At 37.7% G+C, this 27,798-nt stretch overlaps 1 protein-coding gene across 4 annotated transcripts in view; it reads left to right on the top strand.

Annotated features, from left to right (window-relative positions):
* The first annotated feature begins 10,002 nt into the window (after window positions 1-10,002).
* The window catches only part of ZDHHC21 (zinc finger DHHC-type palmitoyltransferase 21), a 76,819-nt gene continuing 59,023 nt past the window's right edge, over window positions 10,003-27,798 (top strand). Inside the window, exons 1-4 of one of the 4 annotated variants that reach the window (XR_010945030.1) lie at window positions 10,003-10,260; window positions 17,483-17,611; window positions 22,753-22,951; window positions 24,227-24,325. Coding sequence is in view for 2 of the 4 variants with exons in the window: in XM_067744411.1 (XP_067600512.1) it covers window positions 22,798-22,951; window positions 24,227-24,325 (253 nt within the window). In the remaining 2 variants the exon portion in view is untranslated. Of the gene's footprint in view, window positions 10,261-17,482; window positions 17,612-22,752; window positions 22,952-23,533; window positions 23,667-24,226; window positions 24,326-27,798 lie in introns of those variants that run through there. The other 3 variants (XM_067744411.1, XM_067744410.1, XM_067744412.1) reach the window with 3 other exon arrangements.

Here is a 27,798-nt window from a genome sequence, read left to right as displayed (position 1 = left end):
CATGTAAGTAAAGTCTCCTTTAACTACCGTGCTGAGTTTTATCCTCCAAGACTCTGACCGCTCAGTACTTACCCCACCCCCCAAAATTCTTGTTTACACTTCCAATACCTTTTATATTTTTGAAAAGGTACATAAACATCCATCGATAATACATAGTATTATTTTTGTGAATGTGTTCCTTTATTTGGCAGGTATTTATTTGTCCACCAGCTTTGTGCAAGATATAGGTGTATAGTTGTGTCTATAGCGAGGAAGCAAGTCACACAAGGTCCCTGGTCCTCTAGAGTTCACATTCTAGTGGGAGGAGACAAGCAATTTGAAAATCAATCAATTCATCAATCAATCAGCTGAAAAGGTAAAATATCAGATGGTTGTAAGTGATATGCAAAGAATGAAAATAGAGGAGTGTGCTAGAAATTAGTTACCTTAGACTGAATAGTTTCTGAAAGGGTGACAATAAAGCTGAGTTTTTAATTACAAGCATGATATTCTATATAAATTGCTCTATGGTTACTCTTCTCTCCATATAGGATTCTGGTGTGTTTTTACAAAAGTTTTTAGAGCTGTTTTTTCCCATATATTTTATCTCTATTCTAGGAAGTTGGCATTAAGTATTCCCTACAGAGGGTGGTTAACTTAGCTTTGATAATTTATCAAAGCTATTGGTGTACATAGTCTCCTTAACCTGTCAATTTAATTCCTAATTAAGAATGTTATGTGTTCTCTGAACTTTTACTGATCATTTATTCTATACATGACACTATTCTGAGGACCTTCGGTTAACCAAAGATAGATAAAACACATTTCCCCCTACCTTGTAGCTTATAATATAGTAGCAGAGAAAATATATGCAAATTATAAAGCAATAATAGTGAGCAAGTCCTGTATAATTATTATACACCTTTGTTATTCTTCCATTTCTAATATGTTTTATATTTTATATATTACATTATTGTAATGTATTATTAGATATATCAGATATATTTCTGTATATATTATAATATCATGTATTTATATATTCTGAGATTGATATATTTGCATGTATACATGAACATACACCTATGCCTACAATGTATAACTTTAATGTTTTGTAAGGAATAGATGTTTATTACCTGTAAAGCTAAATAAATGAATTTTGGGAGATGCTCTTGAAAGGATAGGTAGGGTACATAGCGTGGGGCGCTTTGAAAGGCAGCCACCAGGTCTTAAGCATGTATTTGGTAGGCCGTGGGGAGTTTTTGAAGGTTTTTGAGCAGATTAGATGGTAAGGATTTACAACAGTAGCTTCAGAGGGGCTCATGACCCACCTGAAGTGTGCACAAATATTGTGGATATGGACATACTTCAGGGGAGATCTCCAGAACTTTCCTCTGCTTCTACATAATTTCCATGAGCCAAAAATTTTAACAGTGGGGCTGGTCAATTGGAATGGAGAGAAAGCATGGAGGCCAGAAGAGCTGGAAGAAAGCTTGGAAATCATGTGCACAAAACTCTTCTGCCTGAATCTCAAGAAAGTCACATTTCCATGTCAGGAACAGCAGACAAGTTTTAAGTGTAAGTCAGTGGGTCCTCTTCACCTTGTTTAATCTACTGTTCACATTCAGGAGTTGGCAATGGTGAAGTGGGTGAGTAATAATACCTTGAGCAAAGGAATGGACTTTCCTGAAATACTAGTTTTCCAAAGCCAGGCCCCACTTATCCACCCACATATCCGGGAGAGAGCTCAGATTTTCATTTTATTGCCTTCCTCTCTCCTATTTTGTTTTGTTCCTCCTCCTTTCATCCAAAAGAAACAATCACCAGTGACCCATCTCTGGGTGGGGACTTGGGTTAATGTTTCTCAAGGAAATGATCACAACTTCCTCTTGTCTACCAGCTAAGGGAAACACACCTATTTATGTTCAATATACAAAGAACAAGAGTTTCCAGTACATGATTCTTTATAAGTCACTATTCCATTACTAAAGGAGACCTGCATCCTGCCCAAACCTCAGGCAAGAAATAGATAAATATTTAAGTGGATACACAGATTTTACATCTTACAGCAGTTCAAGTAAGACACTAAAAGGATGCCTCCATCAGGGACCCTGGGATCCATGGGATTTAGTAATCTTTGACCATTAAAAAAATAATATCCTGGAGCTTTTCAGGACCTGGAGCTTTTCAGGACCATGAGAACACAGTGGAAGGGGCTCCCCCATGTGCAGAGATTGAAAAAAGAGGCTTTATGTCCCTCACTCTCCTGTTCGTCTGCAAAGGAGATCATGAGTCCTGGCATAGCTCTAAGGAAAATGGCAAAGCAGGTGGAATTTTCTTTGGTGTCTACTTTTCCTTCTTTCTGCCTCACCCTTGAGCTCCCTTCCCTCTCTCACCTTGATTTTAGGATATTCAAATTATCTACAATTGCCCAGGGCTCCTAATTCATGTCCATTCATCTATGTAGCTCATCAGTGTATTCATCCAGTTAACATCTATTTAGAATGGATTAAGCGTCAGGCACTGGGCTGACCCACTGGGGTACCAAGATGGCTCTGACAGCTTCCCGTCCTTAAGCAGACAGAATTTACTGACTAGAGAGTTCGGGTTTCATTATACAGGTAACTAGTTCTTAACCTTGGCTGTGTATTAGAATTATCCATGAGCATTTTAAATACAGAAATTCTGTTCTAATAGTTGGAGGTAGGGGCTGGGTACAGCAGGTAATAGTCGATATATTTTTGAAAGCTCCACTGGTGATTTTGCCACCAGGGCAGATAATGAGTAGGTGGGAGCCACTGCAGAATTCTGGTCACAGGAATTCTGAACACTTGCTCAGACTTCTTCTAGAACAAGAACATCATGTTGTTCTCCCAGACCTTCTTGATCCTCCTGTTGTTCTCCACCAAAACTCTCTTTTAAGTTCTTTAAATTTCATTTTCATGCAATTTATGAGTAGCATTACTCTCACCCGGTTAACTAAATTCCACTTTGTTGCCCACAGGAAATAGGTGTTTAATTGAGTTGATTTTTCTCCCCCAAATCATTTCCTCTTTTTCTCATATACCTATTGCATGTATGCTTCCATTAGCATTTAGCACTGTAGTTCAATAACTCTCATATTTTAGTGTGTCTAAAACTTACTTTGGGTGCTCACAAGCAATGTGTTTTTCGTTTCACACCCAGGGCATCCGATTCACTGGGTCTGAGATATGTTTGGGAGCCTGCATTTTTTCCACTTTTTCATTATGTAGGTTTTCAAACGTACCAAAAAGTTGGAAAAAAATAGATCCAAGAATACCTCCGTAGCCTCCACCTTAATTCAACAGTTGTTGTTTGCCATATTTGCTTTATCTCTCTGTTTGTATGAATGTGTGTATATGTGTGCTCACTACATATTTTTATATTGTTGAACCATTCAAAATTAAATCACAGATATCATGACATTTCACCCTTAATACTCCAGTATGCCTCTCCCAAGAATGAGGATGTTTTCCTATGTAATAAAGATAATGATATCATTATCACTCCTAAGGAAATTAGCAATATTTCCAACATGTTACCAAGTTATTTGCATTTTAACTGATGTCTCCTGGATCTAGCTCACTCTCTCAAGTATAGAGGTGGAAATTTCTGACTTTATGGTGGGCTAGTGGAGGAGATCCCAGGGGAGCAACCAGGACTTATGAGACAACCCAAATAAGTCTTGAGTTAGCTCTGAGTAGATTTCACAAATCAGGACAGGCCAATGTCCCAGCTGGCCAGAAGACCCATTCCACTTGACACAAAGCCTAAGAGAAGCCAGACAGGTCATACAACTCCTAGGGTGCACTCCCGCACACTGGCTTGAACTATAAGAAAGGTGAAATGTTGTTTCCTGCCTTGGGAAACTTCAGAGAAAATCCTCCTGCCCTTATGTTTAAAATAGAAAGTTGGGTGGTGAGTGTACAAAAAGGTATCTACAATCATTAACTACAATCCCAGTTTAAGGGATAAGATTGGTTCCGTGGAAATGATGTTGAATGATTCTCTGCTGTGATTAAAGAGTTAAAATTGTGGTCCAGCGTCAGGCTTCAGGGGAGCTGTAAAGGACAGGGATGGTGGGAGTGGTAGCGTGATACTTTTGCATGCTTGCTAATATCCTCTCCATAAAACAGCATCAACTGCTGCTGCTGCACACAGTGTAAGTTTAACATGCTCCTTTAATATTTACAGTATGCCCGTAGAAGATTTCAGTGATTTCTGTGGCAAGTAATGAATGACAGCACAACCATGATCAGACATCTTCAGGAAAAAGTCTCTCAGAATGCTGGTATTCACAAATCCAGACCTGAGGACGATTCCTGGGTTCAGGATTTTCTAAACCTAAGGTTGGCACCATTTCATTATTGCCTACATGGTTCTGTAGGGTCATATCTCCAGGTTCTCCCCAAACAGCAAAAGTGGACTAGGAAAAGGTGATGGGAACAAGGGGGTCACTTGCTAGAACAGCTTGGGACAGACTTTTTGTTTTTGTAATGCAGTTACAGTGAAAGTTACTCCTTGACTAAGAGAGCAAAGAACAAAGATATCAACAGAAGTGTGTGTGTGTGTGTGTGTGCCGTGCATGTCTATCAGTTTGGCAGGTATGGCTATCCAAAGCAGCACAGGTATTTAATAAACCCAAGATGTGGTCAGCACATTCTAATAGTACATCAGTCTTTCACCATCGCTTGCACTGAATTCTTCAATTACGCATTAGCTTGCCCCATGCTCTTCTCCACTGTGACACTCTGAGCCTGCATTACCTATGGAATTTTCCCAGGCATCTCTGTTTGGTGGTGCACCCATGTCAATTACACTTTTTTTTTTAACCACCTAAGGCTACAGCTTCCTGCTGTGACACTGCAGGGTGTCAAAAGGTGAAATGCCTCGTGGCCTCAATTTTTTTCATCTATATTAGATGTAGATTCCATGAATCCAAACCAGGTCTGTTGAGTTAGTATATGTAGAAAACAACCAAAGTAAATCCTCTAAAGTGTTTTACAGCCATAAGTACTATTATGCAGAACAGCAGAAAGTACTATTTTTATTATCTCTGGCATCTGGGTTTTCTTTGAAGGACTCAGAAATTGTTTTATCCCCCTAGTCAACATTATCTCCACATGAGTCACATGGGCTGTCCCTTTTAGTCTCTTCATCCCCTTTCCTAGTGCTGAATATTCCCCTATTTTCTTCCCCTTTCAGAGAGCCCAGCACCTCCTGTTCTTGTGTCTGCACAAAGATGGAAACCATTGAATTTGAACTCTTAGCCTCCCTCCTCTCCCCTTCAAGATTTCCCACTTGGTCACCCTCTGGCTCTTCTTTGCTCTGACTTTGAGAATTAAGCAGCTGTTTCTTCTCTACCAAAGAAAACCCTCCTATTTGGACTCTTGATTCTACTGGTGCTCCTGCCTTTCACTTTGTTTAAGCTCCCAATTCTAACTTGTCTTCCTCTTCTCTGTTTTTATGGTCTTGTCTTGTCGGTTTTCTCCGTCTCTTTCTGCTGTTTTCTTTATAATAACATCTCTCGATGAAAATCTCACTCAATCTTTCTCTGTCATGCAAAGAGGTCAGCATCATCAAAATTGCCCTATTTTTAATACGTTGTTTGCATCGAATCAGGGCAGAACTTGCCATCATCTTTCTAGACCCATTTTATTTCTGTCTTGGAATTCTGTTAATCCCATTTACTTAGAATAAGCTGTTTTCTGAAAATACCACTCACAAAAATAGTTTTTAAAAGCATTTAAAAACCTTCTATCTCAATCCATATTTCTCTAAAGGATGAAGGATCAGGGGGATCTGCCCAAAGCATCACTTCCTCCCATGTTGGAAGAGTCCACGTGTGAGACTGCTGAGTCTCATTGCTGAGAATGGCAGCTACTTTGCTGTGCCTTTGACACAGAAAGGGAGACCTCTTTCCTGAAGAACCTTGACTTTTGAGTCCTGACAACAGGGAGCTTTCATTATCAAATGGGTTCTTAAAACGTACTCAGCCAAAGACTACCAGGAACTAGTCTGTAGCATGAAAAAAAAGCAGATTTATTGCCTTGGAAAAAGGGAGGGCACATCAGAGGAGTGCCTGCCGCTAGACAAGCAGGAAGAGGTAGGCATCTTTTGTGAACTGGGCTCTCACTGAAGGACTTTGAAGAAGGTCTAAGGGAAGCAGGGATCAGTTTTGCATTGGTTGTTGTTTTGAGGTACGAGTAGAAAAAGAGGCAATTAACTAGGAACTGGGTGTTTTCATGAAGTGAAGGTGTCAAGATGACTGAGCAATTGGGTATCCCTAGTAAGAAATGAAAATAGCACGTGGTCTGGGGCATCACTGGTCAGTAACCACCCAAAGAGAGGGTCGTTATTGTAATTTCTAACTGCTCCTTGATCTTGGCAGAAACAGTGTTTTCTATTAACGTTGCAGCTGCCTTCATCTGTGTCTGTCCTCCCAGCCTGATTAGTGGCAGGGCTTTTTTATTTTTTTCTCTTTTCAGTCCAAGTTGGTTTTCCCTCTTTCAATTCCAAACAGATTTTCAGCATCCCAGACTCTAAACTCACTGAAATACATTTCCCCACCTAACCAATTGTAAGTATTTGGGTTCATCTTGATTTAACTTAATAGAAAACTCTAGAGCAGACATCAAGCAACCTTAAAAAGTTGAGGCAAAGCCATGTGATTTCACTCCCAGGTTCCAGTTTAGGATATTTAGAACTTTTCCAAATGCCCCACCACTCTGCCTTTTGATGATGCTACTGCCCTCACAAATAGCCTTTCTAGATTAGAGCAGGTCTGTTACTCTACTCCGAAAGCTTAATGGCCCCTCATTGGAAATCTCATTGTCTTTGAAGCTCACCATGATTTGGCTCTGTTCTACCTTTCCATTCTCCTCTCTTTCTATGTGTTTCACATTTGAGCCACATCAGAGTGACCCTTGTACTTCTACACTTCCATGCCTTTGCTTACACTTTCCCTCATCCTGGAGGGATCCTCTGTCCCAATCAAAATCCTATTCTCACTTATCTGAAGCAAGAAGTTTCTCCAGGAAGCCACTCCTGAATCAGCCTGTTGACACTACCAGCTGCTTCTTTAGCATTCCCATAGCACTTTGTTTATGCCTCTGGTTAGCATTGCTTTTCTTCGGTCTCCTAAGAACGCAGTGTTTTTTAGAGTTATCCGTGATATTTGGGCGGAAAAGTGTTATTTTACCGACTCTCTACGTCCTGGGGAACATAGAACTCTCTACGTTCTTAACCTGAAGTTCATGACTTCATGTCTGGGGACATGGGAAGGTGAAGTATCTTGTGAAACTTTATGTATACATCTGTATGTACACGTTATATAATTGTGTAACTTGTTGGGAAGAGGGTCTACAACTTTCAGCAGATGCTCAAAGAGATGTGTAACCCCAAAGAGGTTAAGAATAACTATTAGAATATTAGACTGTTGTGGAATGGGCACTCTGCCACTCAAACAGATGGGGGAGAGGAATACAAACAACCCAGAAATCATGAATGTGCATCAGATGTGGGTGCTTAGGGCATGGTACCCAGCTGGGCAGGTGGAGAACTCTATCCACCCAAAGCTGCCAAGGGCTATTTGCCAGTAATGATTAAACTCTGGACTGTACTTTCACTGACTTTAGGAAATTGCAATAAAATTCTGTCCTCCCCCGTCAAGGCACAGCAGCACAGTCATTGGCTGAGTTTGTCCACATAAATGCCCTGACCGTGCCTTTGCTGAGAAGCCAAGTTGGCAGTGGCAGCAATGCCACTTGTCCTCATCTACTTTTTCTATTCCCAGATAAATTTTAGTTTGATTAATAATCACATTTCAGTCTGTCACAGGCACCATGAAGACTAAAATTCTGGAGGGAAAAAGTAGTGCATGACATATATCTTTTCTCCATCCTTAGACTAAATAGAAAAGCTCCTCAAAAGGATTATATGATGCCATATCTTCCTATTCTCTCACTTTAACACAGGTGTCTAAGTATATGGGTTGCAAGACAATACAGTCAATGTTGAGCATGATTGTGACAGCTATGACCTGACCTTCAGTGCAAGAGACAGGCCCTTGATGATACTGCCCATGAGAAAAAGACTCATGATTTTGAGAATGTTTTTCCTGCCACTTCTTCCATGCCTTTCTTAGAAAAGTCTCTGTGGAACTGACTTGGCTAATAACAGGTTAGCATTAGAAAAAGGCATGAAAAATATGTACACTTCCAATAGTCATGTGCATTCATATGCCCATCAACTTAGCCTCATTTTGGCACCTGTTGAGATCATTTGCCACAGCTTATTCTCTCCCACAAGGGTATGCAAAGAGAGAGCAAAAGAATATGCTATTCAGCACCAGGGTTTAGGGGGCAAAACTCCATGTTTCCTCTTCCTCAAAGTGACTAGTTATCATTATTACTTCTTTCTTTTCAAACAAACCCAGTTACAAAAATCCTACAACAGCAAAAGCATTATGAAAATCAATGATAATTCTTCCAAAAGCAAGTGTGACTGCCTTCAAACCTAGCTATTCGTGAGTGAAGGAGCTTACTTCTCAATCTGAAAAGCAATAAAACTTGCATATAGTCAAATCAACCCCTACCAATGAGTTCCTTTGGGATTAACAGATAATATTTTAACTCAGTAATTTTAAAATGAGCATGCATTAGAATCATCTAAAAGGCCTGTTAAAATACAGATTGCTGGGCTTCATCCCCAAAGTTTCTGATCCAGTAGATCTGGGGTGGAGCTGGAGAATGTGGATTTCTCATGAGTTCCGAGGTGATTCTGATGCTACTGGTGTGGAAACCACATGCTGATAACCACTGATGTAGGACTTTAAGGTTGTGAGGTATTGGTAATTAATTCAGAAACCAGGACATAACATGTTTTAAACTACCTAGTAATACAAGGTAACATAAGGGTCCAAAATAAGCTACAGTGTGTGTGATATTGAGAGAGAGGGAATTCGGGGCTGGCAGGATTTGAGCTGACTCCCAAGTCCAGATGGAATTAAGATCATCAGAGAGGAAGGTGGAGGGCATTCTAGGATGGGCAGAAGAATCAAGTTAGTTAGAGGTAAGACTGGAGGGGTAGGTAGGGACCAGTTTGTGGAGAATGGCTTTCAATGCCATTCTATAAAGAGTTCAGATTTTATGTAGCAGGTAGTATTTCTTCCATTCCCACATTATTCCTCCCATGGCATGCAGTCACAAAGCTCTAGTTCCAGGTTACTGCAAACATTTTAACCTTCCCAAAGTATTGTTCAGCTGAGGTGAGTGGGAAGAGGGAAGGTTTTAGCATATCTCTGATGTTTGATGAAGATACGAATTGAGATTGGGAGTTGGATTATTTGCAGTGTAGAGTCAATTTATTTTTCCTAGGTTGGAGGGATGGGAAAGCCAGCAACTTTTGGATGGCATCTGAAACACTAAGTAAAGCTTGTTTCAGTATGGATTTTGGTTGCTGACAGGAATACGAAAAAATCATGGATGTCTTGGGCAACTGTGGCTCTTGAAGTGGGCAAGACCATTCACTAGAGGCCAGTGCTTTTCAATCTTTAAGGTGCACATGTAGGAATCATTTGTAGATCTTGTTAAAATACAGATACTGATTCAGCAGGCCTGAAACGGTGCATTTCTAACAAGTTCCCAGAGGATGCTGATGCTGGGGACTGCAATTTGAAGCAAGGTACCAGAGGACATCCAGAGCGCGTTAGGGGTAGAGAGGCCCGTGGGGCATCCTTCCCGAAGTACGGAAGGAGAATAAATGCGATCCTTAAAGAAAGGCCCTTCTCCAGTCACTCAGGAGAGCGGGGACAATGGTGTGGAAGGAGGAGGAGAGCGTGGGCAGAGCTGGGAAGGTGGCAGCCGGGAAGGGCGGCGGCGCCGAGGTGCGTCAGGTACGGGTGTTCGGGTGATGGCTGTCCGGCAGGGCACATTGCCGCGGCGCGTCTCCGCGTGCTCGAGGCGCGATTTCTGGTCTTTAGGCCCTCGGCGGCTCCCATCGCGGCTCCCGGGCGCCCAGCTGGGACCGCGGCGGCGGCGGCGGCGGCAGCCGGTCACTCCACCGCGCGGGCGGCGCACACCTAACCCGCCGGTCCCGGCGCTCTGGCTCCCGGAAGCGGAAGGGGAGCGCGGCCCGGCAAGGGCGGTGGCGGCGGCACTAGAGGAGGAGGAGGAGGCGGAGGGGGAAGAAGCGGAGGTGGAGGGGGAAGAGCTGCCGGCGGCCGCGAGAACAGCGGCGGGGAGAGGCGAGCCCCCGGCGCCGGTGAGTGTGTGCAGGCACGAGAACGCCACGGCCGCCCCCCCGCCCCCGGCCCCTGCAGCCCGGCGCCCGGCCGCCCGCCCCTGGCTGCGCCCCCGTTCCGCGCCCTGTTCCCTGCCCGCACCTGCCCTCGCTCCCGCTCAGAACCCCGGGTCTTCTGCGTGCCCTGCCCGCCTGGGGCCTGGCCTTTCTCCCAGCATCTTCAGCCAGAGCTGCAGCCGCCCGCCAACTGCCCCTCCTATAACTGGTGGTGGGTGGGTTCGTGCTCCAGTCAAGATGATTTGGGGTAGTTTTTCGTGTGTGTGTGTGTGTGTGTGTGTGTGTGTGTGTGTTTAATTAAAAAAAAACCTTTGCCCTGAGTTTCTCGCGTGTGAACTGTAGTTTCTCTCTCTGTACCTGCGCCCGGAGACCTGCGTAGGGATCTGGGATTTATCCTTGCCATCACAGCCTTTCATTCATTTCCAGATCGCTGGGTGAGGCTTCAGAAGACTTGCAGGAGGAGAAATAGTTTGCTCCTTTACTGACCTTCTGCCTCCCTCCCCCAGATTCAAGAGTGGTTTTAAGAAAATGGCTTATGGATGGCAGCAGTTTGCACTTGTTACCATTCACTGTAACAGACCGCTAGATTTTAACTGGGGAGTCCATTTAAAGTTGTGCTCTTTCTCAAGCTGTATTTGGAGCGTATTTTAAGATCCCTTGTGAGTCAGTGGAGGATGTCTGTATCTCTAGGGCTAAGAAAACCTGACCAGTTTATTACTTGAAAATATTGCTATATAGCAGTCTATAAAAGTACAAGAGGAAAAAAAAATCAAGGTCGTTGTGAGCAGGTCATAAATCATAGTGTAAAGTTACAGTATAAAATCATGACAACTAACGATAATTAAGCATGCAGGTTAAAAATATTTGTCAGATGGATCCAAGGCCTAATATGTGTACTTTAAAAAATTCACTGCCTTCCTTGTAGTAAAAAGTAATAATAATTATCATCTGATGATTGCTTAGTATATGCCATTCCTGAACTAACAGGCCTTTGGTGTAATATCTTGTTAAATCCTTCCAACTCTTTAGATTTTATTTATTTTAAAGATAAAATCCAGAGAGATGCTTTATTTTGCCGTAGGTGTGCTAAGTTGTCATGGCAAAAAAGATTTTTGAAGAGATGAGAAATCAGTTGGAAAGAAGGAACCAAATGATTTGGTGTTGTGGAAAGAAAAACTAGATTTTAGTTCCATTGCTGTCACTATTTAGCTGTGGGGTCATGGGTAGGTCAGTGACCCATGCCATTTTTCATCTATACAACCAGGAAGTCAGGATAAATTCTTTAATGCTTATTTTAGCTTTTCCATCCTTACTTGGCATATGCTAAGTTTGTAAATAATTTAAGACCCTTTAACATGTTAAAGTTACTTTTAAAACATTTACCTGAAGAAGTATTAGTAAAATTGTATCAAAATATAACCAAAAAATGTATAATTCCATACTTTTAGAATAATATTTGGTGTAGTACTATTCCAGAATTCCTCATTTTGGAGGTAAAACAATAGGATTATATTAAGTCCCTTCAAACTGTTGTGACTTCTGTTAAATTTAACGTAATTTCGAAGCCGTAGTTGGAATAAATGAACTAGAGCATATTTTAAATAAAACGGTGTCACATTGCCTATCTCTGGGGTGTTTTACTTAATAAAAAGAAATTTAAGCATTTAAAAATGCAAACATGTAACCATCAGCTTAATAGGTATGTTCTAAAGAAGTAACCAGTGAATCATAAAATTTTTTACTTATTTACCCACTGCCTGATTTCTCTAATTCATAGAGACTGATTCAGAACCTGTGGAAAAGCACATGGATAGAATAATGTCGTGTATTAGTGAAGAAATGAATTTAGAAGTCTAGTAATGTCTCCATGGAGCTTTTTTTCAGGAATTGTAATTGAATGTGAGTCAATAAAATCTTTTTCAGTGTAGAAGGCTACATAGTGGCGTTATCAGTACTACCAGGCATAACAGGGAAGGCGGAGGAAAAGCTCTTTTTATTACCAGGAGGTTGTTCCTTAAGCTCAGTTTTACTTTTATATTAAGGAATGAAGACATTTTATATTACTTTAGTAAAACATTAGGGCTCAGTTTCAACTTTTCAAATGCACTAAGTATAAACGGCATCATAGCATGTAGTAGAATAATCAATGAATTAATACCTCTTATTAAAGTTGAAAATGTTTTGCTTTGAATAAGTAAAAACTATAGGTGAATGACATGAAGAAAAATGGAAAAACACCAGTCTTGCTTATTATCAGAGTAGTGATTTTTTGTTTCTTTATTGGAGTATAATTGCTTTACAATGGTTTGTTAGTTTCTGCTTTATAACAAAGTGAAATCAGCTATATACCTACACATATATCCCTATATCTCCTCCCTCTTGCATCTCCCTCCCACCCTCCCTATCCCACCCCTCTAGGTGGTCACAAAGCACCGAGCTGATCTCCCTGTGCTATGCGGCTGCTTCCCACTAGCTATCTATTTTACATTTGGTAGTGTATATATGTCCATGGTCTCTCAGAGTAGTGCTTTTTTTGGTTAAGAATCTTTGGTAAATTGAGTTAGCCTAGTTTAAAAAGCATATCTTAATAGACATGAAATAGCACTGCTCTCCATGGTAGCTACCTTCCCCAAAATATCTTAAAGTGATGGTAGATTATTTACTTATTTCCCTCTTTTGATGTACCATGGGAAGAAACGTGGTATTTTCAAAGTTTGTCTTCTGCCTTTTAGGCCTCTTCTTTCCCTGTGCTTTTCCTCTCAGGTAGATTGACTTGATCCATTTAAGAGACTGAATAGGTTTCTGCTCTCTTCATCTCTCTGTTGCTGCCACTTCCACAAAAGGGCAAGTTAGGTAAAAATTAGTATTTTACTACTCACTGATTCATTCAATTTTAACTTAATGTGCTCCACTGTGATCTCAACCAGGCTTCTGATTTTAAGCCTTTTATCTGTAATTATGGAATGAATAACTTTTTTACCTGCTGCAGGATTTTCAACTTCAGCAAGCAAGGAGAGATTTTTTTTCTTTTAGTGTTATTGGTTTTAAATCATGTCTGCTCTGGTAAAGCCTGGTGTGAAGGAAATCTAATTTAGCCTTTTGGTTTGTGTGTTCTTTTTTTCAATCTGTTCTTGGTGCAGTGGGTACTAGATAGAGGTAAGTAGCTGGCTTGCCTTTCCTCATGGAAGAACATGTCTGATTCACACCCAGGAAATGCCAGAGTCTAACTTCTGGCTTTTACTGTAGCTGAAGTTTTTTCCTTGTGCTGTTTTTGGAGCAAAGGTTACCCGTGCCTTCTGTTCCTACCCTGCATTTAACTCCAGTTCTTCCCTTGCCTGTCCTGTCCTTTTTCCCACACCCATACCTTCCTAAATGAAGAGCCCTGCCTAGACATTTTGTACTGATTGAAACAGTATTTGGTAGTCTTTAATTCATATCATCACACACCTTCCCAGTTATTTTTGCTTTTTGTTGGGAGATTCTGAAGAAGTGTGTCGTTGTAGTGCAATACTTTTAATAAAGGTATTAATTTACATTTTTTTCACTCACGAGGCGGGTACACAGAAGAGCAACAGCTTACGTTCAGTTCTGCCCAGAATATAGTGATTTAAAGACTTGTTCTAGGAAGTGGATTCTTGAAACCATTGATGGTACAGGTTTGATATGCTTTGACACTTTGTCTACCCACATTTTAACAGTCTTCCTGGAGAACTGAGCAATGGGGTCAGAATTCCCTACTTTAATTCTGCATTCTTCCTTAGCTTTTGAAATCACGTCCTGGTTTTCTGCCATGCTTCATTGCTTAATTTCCCAGTCCTTCCACTTTTACCTGAAAGAGATTTAGTTTACAGGCTTTAGTTCAGTCACTCTATTTTAGATCAGATCTCTATTTTTGGTTTTCTGCTTGAAGAGACCTCACGCCAGCCTTGTGGAAATACAACCTCCCTACATGCTTATAGTGTGATGCGAGGGAAAAGGCTGTGTACTGTCCTATCTGAGGTTTCTCATCTCTGACAAGTTCTCAGACTTCAGTGTTAGAGAAGGTAGGCAGCTGGGTATAGCTAAATTGTATTTAATGATGGTGACCCAGAAACACTGTTTCATCCTGGAGTTTGTAAGACTAGATGTACAACTCATCTTTAGTCCCCCCTGTCCTCCACCACCCCCCACAAACGCCCCTTTAAAGTTGCCATTGTTGGAGGTGCTTATCATTTGCCAGGCAATTTCTCTTTTAAGTATGACAACCACCTTGTGTGTTGATATTTTATTACCATTTTAGAGATGGTTAAACCGAAGCTTGAAAAGAAACTGAAGTTTGGAGAGCTAATAAGAGGCTGTTTCATAATTTGAATGTGGCTTTCCTAAGTGTCTGTATAAGATTAATTTCCTACTCTATTGAAATAAACTGAATACCTCTGATATTTTAAAAATTGAATTACCTCTTTGGCTAATTAAAGACAGCTATATCCTGATATTTTAGGTAGAATTACTTGACCAATTTTTCAGAGTTGATAAAATCAGAAATTAAATAGCTGTATAAATATGTAAGATTCATTTTAAGCTGCAGTTATAAGGTTTAAATTTTATATATTTAAAAATTTTATATATTTGTATATTAACCATTTAGTTTGGACCCTCGGGGGGTTTTTTTTTTTTTTTTGGTTTGCCCTGTAAATTGTTGATTGCAGTCTCAGATGTAGCAATGTTAAAAATACTTAACATTTTGTAGTTACAGAACTTTGAGATATTCTTTGTTATCACAAAATTTCTTGGGTTTTTAAGACTAGAATTGCTTTTATATCACGTGGGTGAGATTTGATTCCACAGTGATGGCGATGCTGAACTAGATAAAACGTTCATCTCATTTTGGATGCTATGGCTGTGATTTAGTTCTGATAACTGTAAATGTAAAGTAGGATTTTTTCCTTGGTTTTAAGCCAGTGAGTGACTAGGGTTTGACTCATGGACGGTTGACTTGTGCTGTTACCTAATGTTACTGATGGAAACTACTGTTTTGCTGCAACAGTAAGAAGCCACCCTAGAGTCATAGCTTTAGCAGAATTACTGACTTTGGCCATGTTTCAGAGCACTTCATCGTACCACACTTAATTCTGCTTGAGATCTTTTCTAGAAGAAGATGAATTCATTCATTGCCACTAGAGTAGCAGCTCCTTTACTAAATCATTCTGTATTTTGTCTCTAAGAAGCAAATGTGCAGCCAAAGAGACCACTCTAAATTAGCTTAGAAAGTTAGAGTATAAACAAGTTATATATATATCACAATCTAACAATCATGGACCATAGAAAAAGTGACCCTGGGAGAAAGTACAGTTTAAAAAAAAAGTCTGTAAGGGGAATGGAAATGTAATGATAATGATTTTGATGTTTTTTTCCACATCCTCAGTATGTAATAGATTCCTATTGCTGTGGTAAGCAGTATGCATAACAAACTCACAATTTGTCCTTTATCTCCTTTCTTGGAGAATGGTACCACCATTCAGCAAGACCCTAAGCCAAAAACTTGGGAGTCATCCTAGCATCTGCCCTTTGCATGATTGATCACGACGTCCTATCAGTTTTACTCATTAAGTTCTTATTCTGCCCTTTTCCAGCATACCTCCTGTCTTAAGTGTTCCTTCCTCACCCCCCTCCCCTCCCCACTTCCTTTAGAAGTTACTGTTTTTGGGGTACTTACCATGTGCCCTCATTTCTCACCTGAATAACCAGTAAGCCTAGCTTATTCCATATAGTCAGTCTTGGAGCTTTATCCATCCACCCAAGTTCATTCTTCAAAGTGTTGCTCTTCTTTCCAAAGTGCACATTTCATCATGGCATTCTTCTGCCTTTAATCCTTCAGTACTTTCCAAACTACTTTCTTCAGGGTGAAGTCCAAACTCATTGGCATGGTTTAACAGTGTTTTTTATTCTTAGATCACTCTCTTCTTGTAGGTCATGAAATCAGTCTAGTCGGCTGTGACCAGCATTATATATTTTTATTAAAGTGAAATATAATAAAATAGTACAGTATCAGAGTACGTCACATATAGTCAGGGTGAATATCACTTCATTAAACTTTTTCAGTTATATATTTTATATATGTGAAATATATACTCACATATCTCATATATTTCTGTGTATATATTACCAGATGTCCTGAACTATATTTCTTAAAGATGCTTGTGTTCGAAAGGTTAAATGCGTTTTATCCCATTCTTCTATATGCAATGACTCTAGTCATTTCAGTTTACTTAGATTTTCTTTGCCTGCCCTTATACCTTTGCATACTCCGCTCTCTTGTTCAGAAGAGCCTCGATTCTTCATCCACAGGTTTTGCTCTCTCCAGAAATCTTTTCCTGATGGTAACGTACCAAAAGAAATTTTTTATTGCAACCTTGTACACACAAATATTTACATAACTGAAAAGTTCCATGAACCAATACCCTTCCTGTATGAGATGCATTATTGCCCCCTTGCCCTCTGTCTTACTTTGTCTTACTTGGTATTGATCATGTCTGTTTACTAGTTTGTCTCTATTGAGAATAGGGAGGGTCTCTTTTTTATCTATACCAGTGCCAAGGCGTAGTAATATAGATAGTGATAGAATTAGTGAGATACTGAATCAGTATATGTTTTCTAGAACTCTTTACAGTATTATTGTTTAAGCCTGAACTGTAGAAACTAACTTTAATGGTTGATTCTCTTAATGGTTTCATTATAGGAGGATAACTTTTTTCCTTAAAACATTTAAACTAATATGTGCTTCTATTTTAAACTCTTTATTTTATGTTTATCAATTGTGATTAGATAGTCCAGGCCTAATATCTTGATAGATATTACATTGGATTTTGTCACATCAGTGACCTCAGAATGTATTGTCATTTTGTGATTTGTGGTCAGTAAGTCTGATGAAGCCCAAATGCTGGACATGTAATACTAATTTGATTTTATGGGAACTGAGTGGTTTCAAAAGAGAGAACGTAGAACGTTCATGTATAATGGTAATCAAATAAAGATTTTGGGGGGCTGGCTGGATTAGATATGAAAGCATAGAATTAAGTGGAGTTGAATCAGTTTATTTCTAAATTTAAACTTTTTTTTTGTAATTGACATTTTTTACAGTTAGAATATTTAGTTGCTTACAGTTTTTATCTTTGTTGTGAGATATTATTTGTTAAACCATTAATAGATTTGCACGGAGAACTGCTCTTGAGGAGAGATCCATTTGTTGGGATATAATAAAAAGAATGAATCAAGATAAAACCTCTAAATGCAAGTACCAGAAAAATTACAACACATCTCAGTGAATTTGCAGGTGGTAAGTGCATTTAATTTTAATGGGAATATGTTTCTGAATTGTGCGGCGTAGTATCCTTAAAGTGTTTTGTTTAGATGAATTTAACAATCTTTCATTTGCAAAAAAAATGATAGTTGCTTTATGTTTATATAAAATTTTCGTATTATCTTTTAACTACACATTTTCTTAAATAAGACTTTTTCCATAGAGAAAAAAATCTGTAAATAATACAAGTTTCAGAAACATCTTCCTGAATTATAAGTTTTATATGGCTTTACAGCTGATGCTTCTGTGCTGCATTTTTAAAGATATTAATTTTAAAAGCATTTCATATAAGGATAATACATAGTGATAAAGAGACGCTAAAAGTAAAAATTTTGTTTGTGAGGTTGTAGTGTCAAATCACACCTTATTGGCTATCTTTATTTTTCAGTTGGTCGAGAAGAATTTAGAAGTACATATGTCTATTAATAAACTTACATGAACACATAAATATATATATAAAATGTGACAGCATTCCTTCTCACTACTCTTTCCTTCCTCAGCCCAGTGGTAACCACTGTTAACAGTTTGGTAGATGTGTTTTCTTCCACCCATACAGAAATTACTTATACATATTTTTTTTCTAACAAAAAAAGAAACATGTTATACAATGTACATCTGAATACCCATCACCTAGATTCTACAACTAATATTTTACTGAACTACATCACATACTCATCCATCTCTCTGTCCACACATCAGTCCATTTTTAGGGGATCCATTTGAAAGTAAATTGCAGACATCAGTATACTTCCTTCCCCCTCTCCCCAGTCAGTTTACATGCATATCAGCAATGGATGAGATTGTCCTTTTCTCTGTGCCCTTTCAACATTGGGTGTCACCTGTCTTTCTAGAATTTTGTCAGTACGAAGGGTAAATAATATACCTAGTGATTTCACGTTTTCCTAATCAGTAATGATTAACCACTGGATTTTTTTTTCTTTTGTGAATTGCCTCTCTGTGTATTTACTTTGTATGACTCTTACTAGTCATATGGTATATTCTTTTTTTCCAGGGATGCTTTGTCTTTTAATTTTGTTTCTGGTGTGTTTTGAACTTCAGAAATTTTAATCTTTATGTGGTCAAAGGTGGCTTATGGGTCTTGTTGAAGATCTTCCTCATTCTAAGATTATAAAACCACTTGCTATATTCTTCTACTAGTTTTGCTTTTTATTTGGAATTTTGAAGAGAAGGAAAAATCACTGTGAACTAAGGTGCCAGGAAAAATTTCATATGGCGAGTGAGATTCAAATTGACCTTGAAGTGTGAGTTGAATTTAAATAGAGTAGACAAAATGGTAGAGACATTTTGGACAGAAGGAATGAGAGAGGGAATATATTTTTCATATTCATGGAACAATAATAAGACCACTGGCTGAGGTGGCGAGTCATATAAAACTGCAAGTTTAGAGATATTCATTTGGCTCCATTTCTTGTAAATTATTTTGGCTCACTTTTTAAAATCTGCATTCTGGTGTTATAGTTTTCTGTCATGCAATAGTTTTCTGTCACTTTCTTTTCATAGTGACTTCAGTATTCTTCCTGAGGAAAATATGTGGTGAAATTTTGTTGCCTGAAAAGGCAAAAAAGGGAAAGGTGGTTTCCTTCCAGAGTAGTTTGAACATTGTGAATATTTACTAGTCTAGTTTATTAGAGTTGAGTTATAATTTCTTTAAAAAAAAAGTCGTGCTGTAGTAATTTACATCATTAATGAAGTGAGGGCACTCAAGTATAGTTACCAGATATCAATCTTCAAAAATGTTGAAATACCAGTGTGTCCACTAGTTACATCAAAGAGTTATGAGCTCACCATTTAATATACAGATTAATATGTTGGATTCTCTAGCTGATGCAAGTATTTACAGATGCCACCCTTAAGACTGAGTAGCAGCATTGTGTTCAGTTTGGTTGTTGCTCAGGATGTGTAATAGTTTCTGTTCAGCCGTGAGCCGCGCCTGGTAGATAATAACTGAGTGGAGTGATCCTGCAACTTTACAAGTTACACGTTTCTGGTTGTAATCTGATTTGGAGCTCTTGGAAGGCTACTGTTTTCTTTTCTACAATCTAGTTGTAAGGATTATGTGGCACTAATTATGTGGATTAATTTTCACTACTCAGGTATTTAAAAAAGTATTCAACATCTTATTTGTTCATTGTTTTATTTTTCTCTCCTTAGCGCACTTTTCCTTGGAGATGCTTGTTCTTTTAGAGTTTGTTGTCTGTGTATGTTTATATCCAGGAAAAACAGACACATTTTTAACTATACTTTTCATTTATAGTTTCTGTTGTGAGGAACTCTTGCAGTGATAAGAAAAATTTGTTATTCTCTGGTAGAGGAGAATAAAAATAGAGTTTAAAAAAACAAATGAGTGTTTGATAATTTTGCTACTTGTTTTGCTGGCTTGTATGCTTTTCTGTTTCTAATACTAATACATTTAGAAATAAGCAACGAAATTGTTCTGTATAGTTACTAGAATTCATTGTCTGTTTTTTTAGTCGTGAATGGAACTGAAACATTAAAAGAAAGAAAGTACATGAAGTTAATGATATTGAACATGTTGAGAGACAGAGCCTTCTGTCATTCTTTTAGCACTTGATGGTTGGCAAGACTATAAAAATAAACATTCTTTTTAATGTTTCTCTTTTTAGGTATGTTGATAGCTTGTCATTTGTATTTGAGTTCATTTAGCTTTTAAAATAATCATCCCTAGAAAATTAAATCCTCTGTGACTTTCCTCACTTTAACGATACTGATAGGTCTTTTAATTTTTAAATTAAAAGGTAATGAAGTTCAACTTTTACTTTTTTAAAGGCCTAGGCATTATTCCTATTTTAAAATTCATACATAAGTGCTACTGAGACCATATCTGATTTAAAGAGTTGGGTGGTGAGTTTGAGTTCTTGTCTTTTTTTCTGCTGTCCCAGTGTTTCCAGGTTCTAGGGATAACAGGATAGGGGTATTCTTTTAAAATTAATCCTTAATCTTTTTTTCTTTGTTCTGGTAGCTTTGTAACTTTAAAGAACATTGGCAAGGCCTCTAAAGGGTAGTACCCTGAGGCTCTTCAACTGATGATAAATTATCCTTAGAATGAAGTAGTCTGGGATATAAGCTGGAAATCTGGGAGTCATCCTCCAGAAGCTTACTGGTTTGATTCTGTTTCTTCAATTAATCTCTCCAAAACTAATTTTGGCTTTTGCCTTCTCGTAGCCTAAATGATCTTTGTCTTTAATTTCATCCTCCACACCAGAGCTTTAATCCTTTATTTAAAATATAAACCTCATTATGTTACCCGCCTGCTTTAGTAGCTTTCCAGTGCCTAAGAATGGCATCTTTATATCCATCATGATATAGCCCTTTATTTCTTACCACTTGCTCTCCACTGAAAGGTTTGTGATTTATCATGGCAGTTTGTAATACCTCCTACAATTTTTACTCTTGTCTACCTCCTGCTCTTCCTTCTGTTTGCAGTATTGTTGTCACTTTTCTTTGCTTGGATAACTTTTACTCTTTTAAGATTGAACTCAGTTCACTCCCCTGCAGGGGGGTCTTGCCCTGATTTAATCAGTCCCCATCTTTCTGTGCCTATAGTAAGATCTTGTCCACATCCCTGGAATGTATTATATTAAACCCATTTTATGGCTCTTTTCCCAATTAGACTGTTAGTTCCTTTAAGCAAAGACCATGTCTTATTCATCATTGTATCTACAGTGTCTAGCAAGTGACTAGTATATAGTGGAGGCTCAATGAATATTTGTTGAACTGAGTTCAGCTCATTGAAGTCTTAGTGAAGCTCCTGGATCCGTGGTTCCTGGATACCCGTCAGCTGTATCGAGACACCTGGGGAGCATTTTAGAACATTTTATAGGTTTTTGAGCATTACTCTGTAAAGAATTATGATTCAGTACATCTGGAATGAGGCCTGGGAATAAGTATTTTTAAAAAGCTCCTCAACTGATTCCAGTTTGCTTATAGGTTTGAGAAACATTGTCCTAGTGTATTATTGTATTATTCCATTGTATTTTAGGTAAAAAAGTTGCCCCCTAGACCTCATATAGTAATTTATTATTTAAGGTTTATAAATTATAGCTACTAAAGTAAGGATATATTTTAGGTCACTTTTTTTTTTGCGGTATGCGGGCCTCTCACTGCTGTGGCCTCTTCCGTTGCGGAGCACAGGCTCCAGACGCGCAGGCTCAGCGGCCATGGCTCACGGGCCCAGCCGCTCCACGGCATGCGGGATCCTCCCGGACCGGGGCACGAACCCGTGTCCCCTGCATCGGCAAGCGGACTCTCAACCACTGCACCACCAGGGAAGCCCTAGGTCACTTTTTAAATACCATATGTAGAAGTATCTTTAAGCCTCTCATTGTGAGGCCTATTAGCATTTTGTTAACACTGGACTGAAAAAAGCCCCATTTAAGCAGGAGTCTTCTCGAATTGATAGTAATATTAGTTGGGCTTCATTCCATGAATTTAAGTATTTTTGGCAATTTGTAATTACTTCTCACTTTTTATTATAATTTTTCAAAATGATTTTTAAGCATTTTGTTGTGGTTTAAAATTAAATTAAATTGAACAAATCTTAAGTGTATATAGCTCAGTGAGTTTTTACATATGTAGATATCTGTAAGGCAACAGGTCAACATCTAGAACATCTCTAGCTCCCCAGAGTTTCCCCCATTTCCCTTCCCAATTAATAAACACCCCTCCCACCACAAGATGAGCACTCTTTTGACTTGTATTACTATCAGTTAGTCTTATGTATAAAACCTTTTTGTAGTTTTAATCATATCTTTTGGTGAATATGTGCACTCATTTCTCTTGAATTTACACATGGAATTGCTGAGTTAAGGGCAGACTTGTGTTTAACTTCAGAAGGTAATGCCAGTTTATACTCTGTGATTCCAATTCATATGAAAATTGAAATTAAATTATTTGAAGCTTATGGTGAAATTTTAATAGGCTGAAACTTCCCTTTGTTTTCCAAAGTGTTCTATTTTGTCAAAAATATACATAGAAAGAAAATTTAAGTGTCATTTTATAGTTGCCAAACAGGTAGTTTTGTTTTATTCAAATAATTTTTCCTATATAAGTAAATTTTTCTTTTTCCCTTTCCTTAGGTTGATCTTTCCTTGTGGGTTGGCAGGCAGTCATAGGACTGCAAAATGGGTCTCCGGATTCACTTTGTTGCTGACCCACATGGTTGGTGCTGCATGGGTTTGATTGTCTTTGTCTGGTTATACAACTTTGTTTTAATTCCCAAAATTGTCCTCTTTCCTCACTATGAAGAAGGACATATTCCAGGCATATTAATAATAAGTAAGTTTCTAGATCTTTATTTATTTCTTTGGATAATTAAAGCTTTTTCTCATTGTGAATGTTTTTGGAGTAAAATACCACTATAATAACCTTCCTTTTAACATTATTCAGTGCTATTAATATGAAGTTATTTACTAAATTATGGACATTTTTAAAAAGAATGGCCTTTATATATTTTGCAGGGTTAGATAAATGTGATATCTTCATACCTAACTCTACAAAATATATAAAGACCATTTTGTTTAATAAAAGACTGGCACAATAGTGCTATTTGTGTAGGTCTGTGTGTATTTTTAATGTTTCTGTTATATACTTATTGCAAATGTGGAAGGAGTTTTAAGAATGATTATGATACACATTATTGAGAAAAAGTTTCATGATATAAAAGTTATTGATTATGATTTTGATTATGATAATACTTTGAACTTCTGGATAATCATTTTCTCCTATAGTTTAATGGTGATGGTTTGCTTATGATTAAAAGAATAAGATTGAAGTGATATGATTTACATGTACATGGCATTTATCATTTTCATGTACATTATGTCATTTTGATCTCATAAGAGCTGTGGGAAGTATAATCTGTTTTACAAATGATAAAACTGACCAATACCATGCAGTCAGTCCTGGAGTTAGCACTTGAACTAAGTTTCCTATTACAGGTGCAGTGCCTTTATCCCCCCAACAAAATGCCTATTTCTTTTTCATCTAAAAGGTAGAATTATGATGAATGAATATATTTTCCTTTACTGTTATTTTTTCTAGTTATTCATTTTAAAACACAAAAATTTCTAGATTCTTTATTTTCAAATTAACTCTCTTAAGATCTATTGAAAAGAGCAATTGAACATCACTAACCCAGTGTAATTTTGAAGCTAGCTACTTAGAGTTAATGAAAAGTTTAATTGTAGAATAGGTTTAAAAATGCTGCTTTGATTCTGTCAAATATAATACATGTAATAATTAAAAGGGATTCATTTATACCAATATTAGTAGGGAATTTCTGTTAATAAAGAATCTGGTTTATAACAAGTTTATCAGTTATTATTATACAAAATAACTATTTAAAATTACTACATTTTAGATAATCCTCTTGGCAGTATTATTTGATGAATGAAATGAATTAATCATCTTTCCATCTTATTTTTGAAAATTATTTATCCTGATGGTATTAATTAAAATATACATTTATCCTTTAGATATGCTTGTTGAAAAATATTTTGAAGGGTAAATACTAATTTTATTTATTTCCTTATTTGTTTGTTTATTTCCAAGTATTCTATGGCATTGCCATATTTTGTCTGGTTGCCTTAGTGAGGGCCTCAATAACTGATCCAGGAAGACTCCCTGAGAACCCAAAGATCCCACATGGAGGTATGGTACCTTTCAGATTTATCAGTTTTACAATGCCAGAATTATCATCTTTATTAATGTATTTGACTGCCTTTAGTATATTAATTATATATGTCATGTAACGCCACTTTCAAGTCTTTCCTCAGTTGTTTCCTTTCCAGACTTCTCAATTTAAAACCACAAATCTCAGCTGACTCCTCATATCCCCCACTCTCTGGCTCTCCTTTTCAGTTTACTTGTTTATTTATTTGTCTCTCCCTCCTCCCACTCTAGATCTGTGTAACCTCTGTGAGGGTGTAGATTCTTTGTTTTGTTTTCTTCATTTGTTCAGTACTGTATCCTTAATGCCTAAATAGTCTCTGTCACTTAGTAATAGTTGCTAGGTAAATATTTGTTGAATGCTGTATAATTACTGAGAAATTATATTTTTTTTTAGTAAAGGAATTTTTTGATGGTGCCACTTACCTCATGATATTATTGATATAATATTGCTTAAATATTTGTAGTATTATAATACTATTGCCTATATTTCTTCAAGTTCGAACAATTCAGTGAAAATTTTGAAAGCCTTTTATTCTAGTGTCAATGAAGGTAATTTTTGGTCACTTTATTGCATAGTAACCATTCAGGCAACACAAAAAAATTACAAATGTATTGCTTGTTTTATTACATGCTAGATATAGTAAACCTCCTTTACCCTCTTTCCCAAGTTTCACTTTTCCATCATTTGCTATGTAAGCTTTGAGAACTCTCTGTACTTTCTTCTAGAAAGAAATTTATATGTCTTTGTTATACATTATAGAACCAGAAAAATTTTTATAGTAGTTTCCGAACTTGCTGTACATTAGAACCACGTGGGGAGCTTTAAAAAATCTCAATGTCCAGATCACATCCCATATTAATTAAATCAGAATATCTGAGGGTGAGAGCCAGGTATCCATATTTTTGAAAGATCCAAGGTGATTCTAGTGTGTCACAAAGTTTGGGAACCAATGTACTAATTCTTTCTAAAATTAGATAAACTGGCAAGTCACTTATATAGCCTCCCTTGAGTTTCTGATTGTTTTTTGAGATCCATCATTTGGGGCTTACTTGGTCTTGCAAGTTTAACGATTAAGTGGAAATGATATGACACTGATGTTTATGTAGAAGTTTCTGAAAATTATCTTGAATATTTAGTTTTATTAATTTATAGAAGCAGTATCACTGTCATTTAGCGGTTATTGTGTGTGTGCGCGCGCGTGTACCTGTGTTTGGTCAGGGAGGATGGCACTCTGTAATTTGTATAGAATCCCTCTTCTCTACTAGCCTAAACCAAAGGCTCTCTAAAATATTGATACATGTATTTTCTTTTCTTTTTTTTTTTTTTTGTGGTACGCTGGCCTCTCACTGTTGTGGCCTCTCCTGTTGCAGAGCACAGGCTCCGGACACGCAGGCTCAGCGGCCATGGCTCACGGGCCCAGCCGCTCCGCGGCATGTGGGATCCTCCCGGACCGGGGCACGAACCCATGTCTCCTGCATCAGCAGGCGGACTCTCAACCACTGCACCACCAGGGAAGCCCTGATACATGTATCTTCTACTTCAACTCTGAAACCCAATGTTATCAGAAAATCAAAGAAGCAGGCTTTTCCTAACTCAGGACTCATTTCTGATGAAATCTTTAGTTTTCTGTGGTCAAACATTCAAATGCCTACATCTGTCGGATACTGCAAATCAGTGAAAGGGGCCAGGGAAATTGAAAAATTTCAATTTTTACGTTGAAAATCTCATATCTTATCTAAAGGGAGTGGCACTATTCAGCTACAGTGAAATAGTCATACAGGCCTGGTATTATTAGATACTGCAATTTTTGAAGAGAAAATATGGAATCTCAATTTTTATGAGACATTTCATGATTTTTAAAAATATTGGCAACTAATTCAAAATTTTTAAAGCATTGTTTTAAAATAAATACAAAACAGATTATACCTGTGGGTCAGATTGAATCCACCTGAAACTGCTGTGTTACCTTTAGCTTATAGACTCCAGTGATGGAGGACACCATGGCATCTTGCCAGCTATTTGGATATCTGCATTATATCTGGTCTCACTGACATTTGGCCTGTTTTTCTTCAGTGAAGAGTTCCCATTTGCCCAACCAAAAAAACATGCATTCATTTATCACATTTTAATGTTTCCAAAGTCTCTTGGTATTGTTACAGAGCTACACTGGCAACCGATTCTGTCAGAAAACCTCTGTTAAAACCTAACCCTTGTATTGATTTTTGTAGTTTCAAGTTATATTTTTCTCCCCAAAACATTACTTTGTGATTAGAGATATAGTAATTGAGAAAAGGCCTCCTAATATGTGAGTCTTTTAAAAGACTCAAATAGAAGGTGATTCCTTCCTTTTTGAGGGATAAACCAAACCAAATCTTGCTTTATAGTCATTCATGCATTTACAGCATTAATAAGGTTCCCTGTTAAACAATGAGATGCTGTTTACCTTACATTAAAGAACATCTATCATTTATAGAGTTTACCTTTTTTCTTTTATTTGTTTTATGTTTGATTTTTCTTTCCTTTAAAAAATGTATCTGTTGATTTTTTATCTTCTATAGCTACCATAAATTAGGAGTTGGATTCTGTCTCCCATAGACTTTTATTTTGTTAGATGGGTAGTACAAAAGTCTTGTAGGTGACCATCAGACACCAGAATGTATCAGTCATCAAGATCCTATCTGGACATGAATAAACCCTGAAGAAAAAAGGGAGAAGACTAAGAAATGGTTTATAGATACATAGGGTGGTAGGTTAAGATGGATGGCTTTTTTTCTTGCTCTGCAAAGCAAAAACATAGATGATACTTTAATTTCTGGATTTTAAAAATAGTGATTTTTTTCTTTTCTAAAAACATAAATGTGTGTGTGTACTTGTGTGTGAAAATGTGCATTTTCATTTGTATTTTTCATTTTAGATTCTTACATCTTAAATTGAGTCTTAAATGGCTCAAACCCTTTCTTTGAACAAATTTATGTACCAGACCATAGGTCAGCACATTCTTCTGTACTGTTAAGGGCCAGATAACAAATATTTTTAGCTTTATGGACCATATGGTCTCTGTCACAAGTCCTCAGCTCTGTCATTGTAACCCAAAAGCAGCCATAGAAATATGTAAATGAATGGGCATAGATAGCTGTGTTCAAATAAAGCTTTATTTATAGACATTGAAATTTAAATTCCAAGATTTTTATATGCCACAAATTATTATTGTTATGATCATTATAATTTTCAATCATTTAAATTTGTAAAAAACATTCTTACCTCATGGGTCACACAAAAACAGGTGGTGGCCTGGATTTCCCTGTGGACTGTAGTTTGCCAACCATAGTCTACACTAAAGAATGAATTACAGTCTTTCTCTGAGTCTAGCCAAACGCTCTTTTCTGAGGATACAACATTTTAAGTATGAAATAAATAATTTATTCTTTGCAGTATTATGTGCTGAAATTGC

Source organism: Pseudorca crassidens, chromosome 7 (genome assembly GCF_039906515.1).
Source record: "Pseudorca crassidens isolate mPseCra1 chromosome 7, mPseCra1.hap1, whole genome shotgun sequence".
Classification (NCBI taxonomy): Eukaryota; Metazoa; Chordata; class Mammalia; order Artiodactyla; family Delphinidae; genus Pseudorca; species Pseudorca crassidens.
Note: the sequence above shows the minus strand (reverse complement) of the source record. Positions and strands in the feature narration are given on the sequence as shown.